This window comes from Galeopterus variegatus, unplaced genomic scaffold (assembly GCF_000696425.1).
Source record: "Galeopterus variegatus unplaced genomic scaffold, G_variegatus-3.0.2 Scaffold271, whole genome shotgun sequence".
Taxonomy (NCBI): domain Eukaryota; kingdom Metazoa; phylum Chordata; class Mammalia; order Dermoptera; family Cynocephalidae; genus Galeopterus; species Galeopterus variegatus.
The window spans coordinates 860,783-875,346 of NW_007726382.1; the positions used below are offsets into that span (position 1 = coordinate 860,783).

Consider the following 14,564-nt stretch of genomic DNA (forward strand, 5'->3'; position numbering starts at 1 on the left):
GAACCTCCATACTATTTTCCATAAAGGCTGCATCATTTTGCAATCCCACTAACAGTGTAGGAGGGTTCCTTTTTCTCCACAACCTCACCAGCATTTGTCATTCTCAGTCTTTTGGATATTAACCATCCTAAATGCAGTGAGATGGTATCTCAAAGTGGTTTTGATTTGCATTTCCGAATACTGAATGATGCCAAACATTTTTTCATGTGTCTGTTGGCCATTCCTATATCTTCCTTTGAGAAACGCCTATTCAGCTCCTTTGCCCATTTTTTTATTGGGTTACTTGTTTTTTTTTTACTGTTAAGCTGTTTGAGTTCCTTGTATATTCTGGTTATTAATCCTTTGTCTGATGTACATTTTGCAAATATTTTCTCCCACTCTGTTAGATGTCATTTTGCTCTGTTAATTGTTTCTTTTGCTGTGAAGCTTTTTAGTTTGATATAATCCCATTTGTTTATTTTTTCCTTTGGTTGCCTCTGCTTTTGGGGTCATATTCATAAAGTCTGTACCCAATCCTACTTCCTGGAGTGTTTCCCCTATGTTTTCTTTAAGGAGTTTTATTGTTTCACGACTTATATTTAATTCTTTAATCCACTTTGAGTTGATTTTGGTATATGGTGAGAGGTACGGGTCTAGTTTCATTCTCCTACATATGAGTGTCCACTTTTCCCAGCACCATTTACTGAAGAGGTAGTCTCTTCTCCAGTGTGTGGTCTTGGAGCCTTTGTCAAAGATCAGATGACTGTAGGTGCATGGGTTGATATCTGGATTCTCTATTCTGTTCCATTGGTCCATGTGTCTGTTTTTATGCCAGTACCCTGCTGCTTTGGTTACTATAGCTTTGTAGTATAGTGTAAAGCCAGGTGCTGTGATGCCTCCAGCTTTTTTTTTTTTTTTTTTTTGCTCAGGATTGTTTTGGCTATTCATGGTCTTTTGTTCTTCCATAGGAATGTTAGGAATGTTTTTTCCAATTCTGAGAAAAATGTCGTTGGAATTTTGATGCAGACTGCATTGAATCTGTAGATCACTTTGGGTAGTATGGACATTTTCACAATGTTAATTCTTCCAAATCCAAGAGTGTGGGATATCTTTCCATCTTCTTGTGTCCTCTCTAATTTCTCTCAACAGCAGTTTGTAGTTCTCATCATAGAGATTTTTCATATTCTTGGTTAAATTTATTCCTAGGTATTTTATTTTTTTGGTGGCTATTTTAAAGGGGCTAGCTTTCTTAATTTTTCTGCCAGTTCATTGTTAGAATACAGAAATGCTACTAATTTTTGCATGTTTATTTTATATCCTGCAACTTTACTAAAATTATTTATTAACTCTAAGAGTTTTTTTTTTGTAGAGTCTTTAAGCTGTTCTATATATAAGATCATGTCATCTGCAAACAGGGACAGTTTGACTTCATCTTTTCCAATCTGGCTGCTCTTTATTTCCTTCTCTTCTCTGATTGCTCTGGCTATTATTCTCACCACTCCTATTCAACAGGAGTGGCAAGAGTGGGTATCCTTGTCTTGTTCCTGTTCTTAAGGGAAAGGCTTTCAATTTTTCTCCATTCAGAATGATATTGGCAGTGGGTTTGTCATATATGGCTTTAATTGTGCTGAGATACTTTCCTTCTATATCCAATTTATAGAGAGTCTTTATCATAAACCAATGTTGAATTCTGTCAAATGCTTTTTCTGCATCTATTGAGATGATCATATGGTTTTCATCTTTGATTTTATTGGTGTGGTGTATCACATTTATTGATTTTCATATGTTGAACCAACCTTGCATCCCTGGGATGAATCCCACTTGATCATGGTGTATAATTTTATGTATGTATTGCTGTATTCTATTAGCCAGTATTTTACTGAGGATTTTTGCATCTATATTCATCCAGGATATTGGCCTGTAGTTTTCTTTTGTTGTATCTTTGTCTGTTTTTGGTATCAGGGTGATGTTTGCCTTGTAGAATGAGTTTGTGAGAGTGGCCTCTGTTTCAATTTTTTGGAATAGTGTGTAGAGAATTGGTATTAATTCTTCTTTAAAGGTTTGGCAGAATTCTGCTGTGAAGCCATTTGGTCCTGGGCTTTGCTTTGTTGGGAGACTGCTGATAACAGTTTCAATCTCTTTGTTATCAGTCTGTTCAGATTTTCTGTCTTCTTGGCTCAGTCTTGGTAGTTTGTGTGTGTCCAAAAACTTATCCATTTACTCCAGACTTTCAAATTTGTTGGTGTATAGTTGTTCATAGTAATTTCTAATGATTCCTTATATTTCTGAAGTATTGGTTGTAATATTACCATTTTCATTTCTAATTTTTGTTATTTGTGTCTTCTCTCTGTTTTTAATCTTGCTAATGGTTTGTCAATTTTATTTATCTTTTTAAAAAACCAACTTTTTGTTTCATTGATCTGTTGTATCATTTTTTGGGTTTCTATTTCATTTAGTTCTGCTCTGATCTTAGTTATTTCTTTTTGTCTACTAACTTTGGGTTTGGATTGTTCTTGTTTTTCTAATTCTCTAAGATGAAGTGTTAGGTTGTTTACTTGCCATCTTTCCATTCTTCTGAGGTAAGCATTTAATGTGACAAACTTCTCCCTTCATACTGTTTTTGCAGTATCCCACAGGTTTTGGTATGATATGTCATTATTTTCAATAATGTTTTTTATTTCCTGTTTAATTTCTTCTTGGACCCATATGTCATTAAGTAGAATGTTGTTTAATTTCCATGTTTTTGTATAGTTTCCAGAATTTCATTTGTTATTGATTTCTAGTTTTAATCTGTTGCAATCAGAAAAAATACACAAAATAATTCCAGTTTTTTTGAATTTGTTGAGACTTGATTTGTGACCTAACATGTGGTCTGTCCTGGAGAATGTTCCATGTGCTGATGAGAAGAATGAATGACATTGTTGGATGAGATGTTCTGTATGGTCTAAAGTGTTATTTAGGTCTTGCGTTTCTGTTGATTTTTAGCCTAGATGATCTATCCAATGTGGAGAGTGGGTTATTCAGATCCCTAACTATTATGGTATTAGTGTCTATCTCTTTCTTTAGGTCTAATAGTATTTGCTTTATAAGTCTGGCTGCTCCAATGTTGGGTGCATAAATATTTATTATTCTTATGTCTTCTTGTTGGATAGATTCTTTTATTATGTAGTGGCCTTCTTTATCTTTTTTATGGTTTTTGGTTTAAAGTCTACTTTATCTGATATAAGAATAGCTACTCCAGGGCCGGCCCGGTGGCGCACTGGATAGTGCGCCGCTTGGGAAGCGCGGCGGCGCTCTCATTTCTGCTTGCATGGTATATCTTTTTCCATCCTTTCACTCTTAATCTATCTGTGTCTTTACGGGTAAGGTAGGTCTCTTGAAGGCAGCATATTGTTGGGTCCATCTTTTTAATCCAATCAGTCAGTCTGTGTCTTTTGAGTGGAGAATTCAAACCTTTTACATTAAGAGTTATTATTGAAAGATACTGATTTACTCCTGGCATTATATTGATTTTTGTTTGGATGTTTTAAATATCTTTTATTCCTTTCTTTCTGATTTACTGATTGTCTTCTGTGTTTGTTGGTTTCTTAGAATAGTGTATAAACTTTTTTTTCCCTCCTCTTTATTGTTAACATTTTATTTTACTGGTGGGTTTTGTTCTATCTTGAGTATCCATGGTAGTCATGGTTGTTTTTCAGGTACCAGACCCAGTACTCCCTTGAGAATTTCTAGTAAGGCTGGTTGTGAGTTAGTGAATTCCCCCAGTTTTTGCTTGTCTGGGAAACATACTATTTGTCCTTTGTTTTGGAAGGATAGCCTTAATGTGTAAAGTATTGGCTGTCAATTTCTGCCTTTAATATTTTGAATATATCATCCCATTCTCTTCTGGCTTATAGGGTTTCTGATGAAAAGTCTGATGTTAGTCTGATAGGGGTTCCCTTATAGGTGACTTGATGCTTCTCTCTTGCAGCTTTTAAGATTCTCTCTTTGTCTTTGAGTTTTGCCAGTTTGACTATAACATGTCTTGGAGAGGACCTTTTTGGGTTGAATATGCTGGGAGATCTGCCAGCTTCCTGAATCTGAAGATCTGTATCTCTCCCTATACCTGGGAAGTTTTCTGCTATTATTTCATTGAATATGTTTTCAATGTCATTTCCTGTTTTCCTCCCCCTCTGGAATACCTATGATTCAGATATTGGAGCATTTGAGGTTATCTGTTATTTTTCTTAGATTTTCTTCAACTTTTTAAATTCTTTTTTCTTTTTTTGGTCTGCCTGTGTTATTTCGAACAAGCCATCTTCATGGTCAGATGTTCTCTCTTCTGCTTGTTCTAGCCTGCTGGTTAAGCTCTCTATTGTGTTTTTTATTTCGCTGAATGAATCCTTCAGCTCCACAAGCTCTTCTACATTCTTTTTCAGGGCACTGATTTCTTTATACATTTCCTCTTTCAGGTCCTGTATACTTTTTTCATTTCATTGTGCTGTCTAACTGAGTCTTCTTGTATCTCATTTAGTTCCTTAGGATTATTGATCAAAATTCCTTGTCAGTCATTTCAAGGACTTCCTGTTCTATAGGGTCTAGAACTTGAGAGTTATTGTATTCCATTGCAGGTGTCATATTTGGTTTTTCATATTTCTTGTCTCTCTCTCTCTTGGTGTTTAGTCATTGTGGGTAAGGCTTTCACAGTCTATTTGTTCCACTCTGGTGTCTGGCTGGTGGCCTGGGGGTATTATGGGTGCAGAGGGGACCGGGAACTCCATAGCTCCACTGCTGCCTTGGGTCCTGGGAGCTCGGCGGATGCTGCCATCTCTCCACTTTCTTGGTTTTTCATATTTCTTGTCTCTCTCTCTCTTGGTGTTTAGTCATTGTGGGTAAGGCTATCACAGTCTATTTGTTCCACTCTGGTGTCTGGCTGGTGGCCTGGGGGTATTATGGGTGCAGAGGGGACCAGGAACTCCATAGCTCCACTGCTGCCTTGGGTCCTGGGAGCTCGGCGGATGCTGCCATCTCTCTTAGGGCAGGGGTGGGGCAGGGAGGGGATTCTCCTCAGAAGATGTTTCTAAAAGAAACCACAGATACCAGAGGACTGATGTTCTCTAGCATCACATCTCTGGAATATACCCAGCAGGGAACACTCTTCCTAAGTGAAGTCCATAGTCAAACCATCAAAGTCACTGCTCATTCTCAAGGTCCACATCTTTCTGCTCAGGTGGCTGCAACATGCCTTGGAGCCATGAGGACATCTCAAAGGAATCCCTTCTCAGTTATGTCTGAACAACAGCAGCTGCTCCAACTTTCAGTTTTGGGAGCTGGGAAGTCCACAGTCCAGGGAACACATCCAGTGAGGTGACTCTACAGCAATGCAGGGTGTCACATGGTGAGAATGGCAGAGCAGAGAGAGACAGAGGGGAGGCGCCAGGATACTCTTTGATAGAAATTATTCTAATAGCTCTGTTACCTCAATCTCTTATCTCAAAAAAATAGGGTATTTATAAGGTCATTGTACTCTTTCAAAATGCTCAGATGCATGGTATTTTATTGGAAGAATAGAATAATTCAGCTTTACCTTAAAATGTTCATGTAGTAGAAAGATCACAATCTGTGAGGTCAGAGAAACTGAGATTCAAAGACCAACTCTGCTACTTACTAGTAGTTTGACTTTGATTTCATCATCTTTAACATGCAGATAATATCTATGCCTTGCAGTCTTGATATGAGCAAGAAAATTAAGAGAAATTATGTATTGTAAAGTACCCAGCATAGTATTTGGTAATCAATAAATGTTACCTTCCCCTCAGCCTAAAATAGAAACTACACATGGTAATTAATATTATATTAATATGCTGCTCAATAATGACTATTATAGTATTAATATGCTGCTCTATAATGAGTATTACTCAGAGTATTCCATGCTCATTTTTACAATGCTCTTTCAGAGAACTTATACCAAATCAGTTAGTTGATACTCTATTCCTGTGGTACCTAGGAAATTAACATAATAGACAGGTAGCTTAGTAAGGGAGTTTTCTGCTATGGCTTTGGGGTAGTTACAATAAGAGAGGTCGGGGATGAGGGATGGTATTTCTGGTCCTGAAATAAAATCAAACCAAATATCCACTGCTGCTTCACTTAGCACTAGGTAGGTCCCCTCTATTTGTGAAAATGTAGATCTAAGCCATACTCATATGAGGTTTGGTCAGACTCCTTCCTTCATTTCTTTATTATTAAATCTTATGTAAGCACCTACCTAAACAGGAATAGTGGGAATCCCCACAGACAATGTCCCTGCTGTCATGGAGTTTCCTTTCTGAGAGGAGGATTCACTAGGGCCATAAAATGACCCTAACAAGGCTGACACAGACTTCTAATACTCACGTAGGGTGACAGGAACTATGGAGATTCATTAAAATGCAAAACAAAAAGACTTCTAGAAAACCTTTCCAGTGTCCATTAATGCTACCAGTTAAACAGGCTAATAAGTTAGGAATTAGGATTAGATCTTTGCATGAGAGCTGCATCACGTTTGTTTTGTGCCTAATATAAAATAGGAACTCAGTGGTGTACTGAATTAATTAATGGAGATTCTTTTTGTGAAAACGTTTGTAAAATTAGAATAAAGAACCAACCTTGACATGTCTCTAAACACAATACATATTAAAAATTAATCCAAAGTGAATTTAACCAATTCTTGCTAAATGATGGTAATACTAACATATGTTATCTATCTATCTTAAGTTAGAACTTAGAGTTTACAAAGTCCTTTCAAATGCACACATTTATTTATTCTTCACTAGAATCTCATGGGACAGAAATTATTAGTATAATTTCCAAGTGAGAAAACTGAGAGACTGATTGGTTTCTCTCAGTTCACCTGGATTGCCAAAAGAGAACACAGTATCCAATTTATGAATAAAAATAATGAAAATGAATAAAATGTCAATAAACTATTACACTGAATTAAATATTCATGTTAGGAAGAAAGAAAGCTGCAACAGTTAAGGTATTTATAAAATCATAAAAATAAAAACAGAAGAAATATACTACTTTTCAACTAGGTAGAAGTGGTTGACCTAACTACGGGAGAATCATTCACTGAAAATTAACAGCTTGAATTAACATTTCATTCTATAGTCAATCTATATCTTGAAATTTCCTCACCTTGTTTACCTAGTCAGAACATGCTTAGAGAATGCAAACAAAAATCTAAGCAGAACATAATGAGGCAGGTTAACACGCTATGTTAAAATCTCACTAGATACTGGATTAGTCAGAGAACATCAGTATGAACTTAATATATATACAAATAGGTAGACACAGGAACAATTATAGATATGCTTATATTTACAGTTTAGTATACATGCATATATCATCCAGCTCTGTTCACTAAGAGGCCTACAAGCAATTACGCCCAGCAATAAGCACACCCAGTACCCAAAGCCTTGGAGAAATGGTCGATTCTAGGGTGAGGAAGGGGAAATACAAGATGATTCTGAGGCAGATTATAGTACCAGAAAGTAAGAAAGTGTCTAAACGACAAAAAGATGGGGATGTGTCAAAGGGACCCAGGAGCCAACCAAAAGAGCTCCCAATTGCCAAAGCTGAAATAATTTGTAAAACAAAATAAACAATGTGGTATTGGATTATAACCCAAAGTCCAAATTAAATATACATTAGATAACAGTAACATAAATAAATAATTGAATAAATAAATGGGAGAAGAGACAAATCTTTCTTACAGAAAAATTCCAAATAATTTATATAGGTAACCCCCTCACCTCCAGGAGATGGAGCTTAATCCCATCTTCTCCTCACTCTTGAGAGTGTGTTAGATTTAGTAATTTGTGATCAGAGAATAGGAACTTTGTAGTGGAGAAAGCTACCAAACACTACTTTAACCAAGTGATGAAGATTAACATCACCAGGGATGTCACGTGTGTATATCATGGACCCCTGATATGATGCAATGTGTGAAGAGCACTCTGTGCTATTCTTTCCCAAAACTCTTAACCCCAGTTGAACCATCAGAAAACATCACACAAATCTAGTAGACTGGGGGAGAAAAGAAGAGGGAGTACCCTACAGGATATCTGGTCAATACTCTTCCAAACTTTCACCATCATGAAAAATAAGGAAGGACTGAGAAACTGTCTCAAACCAGAGGAGACTGAGAGACATGACAACTAAATGCAATGTGGAACCTTATACTGGACCCTGGAACAAATCTAAACAGCCTGGAATTTAATTCATAGTAATGTTCCAATGTCAGCTTCTTAGTTGTAACAAATGTACCCAGGTAATGTAAGATGTTAAACAATAGGGAAAACTGGATGAAGGGTGTACAGAAATTCTATGTAAAATGCTTGCAACTTTTCTATAATCTAAAATTACCCCCAAACAGAAAGTTGACTGTTAATAAAAGAAAGGGTGGTAGTTACCAACTATATCGATTTTACAACATACTCAAAGACTGCAATCTGAAGTTTGAAGAATACTGCTTTAGAAAATGTATAAGGCCTTATAGCAGAAAGTGGTCAGAAATATCTGGTAGCCTGTAAGAGATTTTGCTAGAAAGTAAGTATTTCAGAAAGCATTACGTTACTGAAGGAAAATGTAAAAAACAGTTCTAAAATGTAATTGTCTGTGATTATTCCAATCCTGAAATTTTCCATTCCTATATCCTTATCCCCCTCGAGGACTAAATTTCTATCCCTGATTTCGTTGAAGACCAGAAAAGGGAAAGTTAGGAGATTGTAACTAAGATGAATTAATCCTGTTCCCAAACTATAATATTCCTGGATAGATGACACAAGATAAAAGAACTCAAGAAAAAAACAAAAAATGCAATTATAAACTTGCCTTATATGAATTTCATCATCACTGTCCACATGTAGCAACCGCCCTTGTAGACGCCTCTCCTCACTACGAAGCTGTTTTCTCATTTCTGATAATTCCATAATCACATTTTTTTTCTCCTCTGCAAATTCCAATTGATAAGTAAAAAATAAGATAGGTATAAGAACAGAAGATTAAACATTAAAACATAACCTGACATCACAAAGTTAAAATGCTCAGAAACATTTTATGAACGGTATTTTTAATGTTTCATATATATATATATACACACACACACACACACACACACATATACATATATACAGATGATATTTACGAACATTAAGACCCACAAACATATTTTTTGATAACAGGAATTTCAAAAGTTAAGAGACATTCTTGGGAGGGGAGAGTGCAACTATAAAGGGGCAGCACAAGGGGTTCCTTAGTAGTGACGGAACAGCTCTGTATCTTGATTGCCACAGTGGTTACATAAATTATACATGTAAAAATGCATAGAACCACACACCCACACCCGCACACTCACACATATGAAACTGGTGAAATGTGATGAAGTTCTATAGAGCATACCAATGTCAACTTTCTGGCTGTGATAATTGTACTACATAAGATGTTACCACTGGGGGACACTGGGGACACTGGGGGATGCTGGGGGAAGGGTACACAGCACCTCTCTATACTGTTTGTGCAACTTTCTTTGAGTGTATAATTATTTCAAAATAAAAAGTTAAAAAAAAGAAATACTCTAGATTATAGGTTTAATAGTTAACTCTACCTTCTGCACGGAGCTGATTTTTCCTGGCAGGTACTGGAGGAGATTGTGCCCTTGACATGGAACTTTCCTGTTTAACAATAATGGCAAAAATATGCTCAGTATGTCTTCCCTACTCAGAAGCTTGAAAAGAGTAATTTTTTTGAAGTACCTATATATAAAGGAAACCAAACTCCACACTATCCTATCTGGAAATCTTACCCACATCTATACCTATTCTTTCTTCTCTTTGCAATGGAAGGGTCCCTGTCTCTTCCAAAGATAATCCTTCACCTGTACTCTGTATATAAATAAATTCCACCTCCTCCAACAATTATCTTTTCTCCAACCTCTTCCTCTCTCCAAGCACCTTCCTCTCAGACTATGCATAAAAACCTCTCCTTTCTTTAGAAAAAAGTCTTACCTCACCCTTCATCACTCACTACCTCCTGTCCATACTCTCCTTCCCTCATAACTAAGCTTCTTTAAAGAGCAGTAAATGCAGTGTTTCTGGGCTCTACTTCCTTATTCCCATTCACTTGACACACAGGGACTGCCTCTGCTTCTACACTCGATCACTCCAGCACACTGCCCTCACCAAAGTCATGAAGTGATCCCCGAGTGACACACTTGGCAGGCATTGGAAGTTATCTTACTTGGCCAGCAGCAACTGATATCATCACGACTCTGTTTCACCTTGTCTCTATTCCTTCCCCTGCTTCTCAAATGTTGGTAACTCTACGATGCTCCATCCTCAGCCCTCTGTACTTGTTCCTCTACACACTCATCCTAGACAATAGTATTAATTTGACAAACACCAATATGTTAATGGCTTCCAAACCTACAAGTCCAGCCCAAAACTCCATCCTCAGCCACAACTCTTATTTCCAGCCTCCTCCTCTACATAACCCCCAGCCGAAACTTGAAAGTTATCACTGACTCCTCCTACCACACATTCAGTCAAATACTTCTACTTATGCCTCTTAAATATATCACAAAGCTGTCATCCCTTCTTCTCAGTTCTTGGTGTCACTGCCTTTATTTAGGTCCTCAGAGTCTCACATCTGGACTTCTGCAAAAGCATCTTAATTTGTCTCTATGTTTACAGTCTTGCCCCACCTCTAAAATATATCTCCACAACACTGCCTGAGAGAATATTATAAAAGACAAAAGTAGCCATGTCATTCTCCTACTTAAAATATCACAATGAATTCCAATGCATTATAGACCACAGACGCACTGAATCAGAATCTCAAAGGGTGGGATTCGGGAAGATCCAACACATTTCTTTGCCTGTTCTGGTAATTAGCCTACATTTCTTTGACTGTTCTGGTAATTAGCCTGTCTAAAAGCCACTAGTCTATGGAATGAAGTCAAAGTCCTTAGCAGTCACTCCCTACCACACCATGCGTAGGTTCTGACCTCTGCCTCCTCTGCTGCCTTAGCACACAAGCATCATCGGGCCAGACCAAACCACAGAAGGTTCATCATGTGTGCCATGCTGGCTCTCACTGCCCTTCACAACTGTACACATGCTGGAAGTCCTTCACCCTCCTTCTCTTTATGGCAAATTCCTATTCATTCTTCAAACATCAACTCAAGGATCAACCCTTTTGGAACATTTTCCCTGAGGTTTTCAATGTAGCTCAGGATAAAGTATAAGGGACTTCATTAACATAACTACAGCTAGCTAGAAGAAATATTTTCAAAGAAAGAAACTTTCTGAGTGGCCTAGACAAGAATCATTTGCTAAATCATGGTTTGTCAAAAGAATTAAACCTTAGGGCATCAGTACTATCAGTTACAACTTAAGCAGCAGGCAAATTAATGTAGATATTACCTATATTTCAGATCTAAAAATTTAACCTATCCAAATATGATGAATAAGAAAACCCCATCAATCCTTCCAATCCAAAATAACTGAACTAAGATTAACAAATCAATACAAAAAGTACATACACGAATAAAGGAACTTATGATGCTGTCAACTGAAGGAGGTCTTTGGAGTCTGCTCGCAATTTTGTTCTGAAGAGCAGGAACTATAGGAGAAGGCTGTCTCAAGTGCTGAAAAAATTTTTAAAATGAATATATATACACAACCATGCACACACATGAAGGTGCTTCAAAAAGTTCACGAAAAGATTCATATTATCTTTAGTTCTATTTTTCCATTAACTTTCTGAAGTACCCTTTTATATACGCACACGTACATATGCGTGTATATTTATGTATATGTATATTTATGTGTATACACACACATACATTCACCCCTAATAATTAACAAAATCATCTAAAAAGTTCAGGTTGTTATTTCTTTTACTTAATAAAATCCTTTTTACAAAAAGTTAGAATTTCAATTACATAAGATCAAATATATTGGTTATGATAAACATAAATTTTAATATCCATATCAAAAAAATATGACTCTCAAAAGGAGAGAACAGAACTGAGGCCACCCAGGGTAGGAAAGGGGGGAGAGGGAGGTAGGGTTAGCAAGAAATTGGTAAAGGGCCACAAAAAATGATTACATTGTATAACACTTAATATACTATTTATCCTGATGTGAGTTCATGTGCTGCACACAGGTGTTGGTATTTAACACTGTACCCCACAGATATGTACAATTAATTATGTTTCCTTTTTTTTGTGTGTGTGTGTGACCGGTAAGGGGATCGCAACCCTTGGCTTGGTGTTGTCCGCACCGCGCTCAGCCAGTGAGCACACCGGCCATCCTTATATAGGATCTGAACCCACGGCGGGAGCGCCGCTGCGCTCCCAAGCTCTGCACTCTCCCGAGTGCGCCACAGGGCTAGCCTTATGTTTCCATTTTTAAAGAATGATTTTCTAGTAAAAAAAAAAAATATGACTCTCAGATTAGGATAAAAAATCAACAAACCTAAATAAAGCAGCAGAATACCAAATGTTAGAAAAGATGGGCCAGCCCGGTGGCGCACTGGAGAGTGCGCCACTTGGGAGCGCGGCAGCGCTCTCGCTGAGGGTTCGGATCCCATGTGGAGACTGGTTCCCGCTCACTGGCTGGGCATGGTTGCGGGCGCAGCACCGAGGGTTGCGATCCCATTGCCGGTCCCCGGTATGGGCGCGACACCAAGGGTTGCAATCCCGTTACTGGTCAGTAAAAAAGACAAAAAGGAAAAAAAAAAAAAAGAAAAGAAACAGAGAAGACACAGCTGAAGTAAAAAATGGACTGAAAAATAAAAAGGCAATAGGACAATCCAAAAAAACTAACAAACAAAATCCCTTTTCTGGAAAATAATACCTCTAAAATCTAGAAGGGCATCACAGATGAGATTTTCCAGAGCATGGTAGGATTCTGTGTCTCCATAGAAAATAAAATGGGATCTCAGTTTACAATGTATTAAAGCTAACAGTCCCCAACTTCACATTAAAATCAAAATACTGAAGGCATAAAAACGCCCAACAAATTGCAATTAAAAAAACAAAACAAACAAAAAAAAGCAGACCAGAATATATGTGTGGACATTAAGCTCTTCATTTTGCAAGGTAGCAAAATCATATATTAGTTTCACTGTTGAAACTTTAATAAAATCAGAAATGTATGTGAGGGAACTTTTTTTTAAAACCTCTAGGTGACCACAAGCAGACTTATGAAGACAATATAAACCTTCTAAAGCATGGTAGAGAATGAATCAGACAAACACATAGCTCATATAACAAGAAAACAAATAACTATCAAGAAAGCAAAAACAAATGAAAAAAATTAGAAATTCAGTTAATACAATCAAATATATTGGTTATGATAAACTTAAATGGACTTAGAAATCCCTGTTCAAAAGATTCTAATTATACGATTAGGATAAAAAAATTCAACAAACTAAATATACAGGCTAACTAAAAAATAAAATATGGTGACATGAAGGCAAAAACTAAAACAGCAGACAAAAAATATATATCAGGCATACATACATAAATTTTAAAAATGACAACTAGCCATGTTGATTTCACAACTGAGAACAAAATGCATTAAATGGGATCAAGTTAATTTAAAACTTTATGGTATTTTACAATTAAACTATAACAGTTATAAAATTATATATTTCTAAGAAACAGTAATTCTTTAAGCATAATAAGAAATTGCCAGAAACACATTTGTGGTAATCTAACAAACTCTTTCATTTTAAATTGATGAATTTTGCAATAAAAAATTCTCTGTACTTTCCATTCAATTTTGCTGTGAACCTAAAACTGCTCTAAAAAAATATATATATATAGACAAAAAATATATATATATATACACATATATATACATACATATATATATATTTATATATATATATACATGTATATATATGTATTTTTTTTTTTTTTGCATCTGGCCAGTACAGGGATTCAAACCTGTGACCTTGGTGTTATAAGGTTGCACTCTAAAAAATAAATTTCATTAATTAAAAAAAAAATGACATTCAAATAATATATTTTAAGAGGCTGAACAACTGTATATCAAACTTTTACCCTAAGAATGAAGACTATTGCCTCATACTCCTAGAACACTAAAAATAACACAAACAAAAAATATAGATCTAACTTATAAGTTCTCTTTTAAACAATCTTTCAGCAAATTCTAATTGTGAATACTTATCATTTCTATCACCATAAAACCCTGGGATAAGACATCAAATAGCATATTTTAGCCAATCAGAAATGGTTCATGTTATATGTAGTAGGTTACATATCAAACAGTATACCAAGCCACATCATAAATACACCAGAGGAACCCACCAGTTAAAAGGAATCTTTTTGTGTATCCTGCTTAGAAGAAATAATGTTTGCATTAAATACAAATTTCTGAAAACAATTTTCTTACACTAAATTGGGCTATGTAGAAGACATACAAAGTGTTCAAAGTGGGGCCTTCAGGCCAGCTCCATCCAAACCCCTAAGGATACCTGTAAAACACAGATTCCTGTACCTCCTCAGACTTAGTAAATCAGATCTTGGACTT

General features: G+C 36.3%; 1 protein-coding gene across 4 annotated transcripts in view; it reads right to left on the reverse strand.

Moving 5' to 3' along the window:
* CSPP1 (centrosome and spindle pole associated protein 1) overlaps positions 1-14,564 on the reverse strand; it is a 110,661-nt gene that overhangs the window by 22,649 nt on the left and 73,448 nt on the right. For all 4 annotated transcript variants that reach the window (XM_008566843.1, XM_008566841.1, XM_008566840.1 and 1 more), the window contains 3 exons: positions 11,543-11,647; positions 9,608-9,674; positions 8,836-8,953 (listed from right to left, as the gene is read on the reverse strand). In XM_008566843.1, coding sequence (XP_008565065.1) covers positions 8,836-8,953; positions 9,608-9,674; positions 11,543-11,647 — 290 coding nt within the window. The remainder of the gene's footprint in view (positions 1-8,835; positions 8,954-9,607; positions 9,675-11,542; positions 11,648-14,564) is intronic.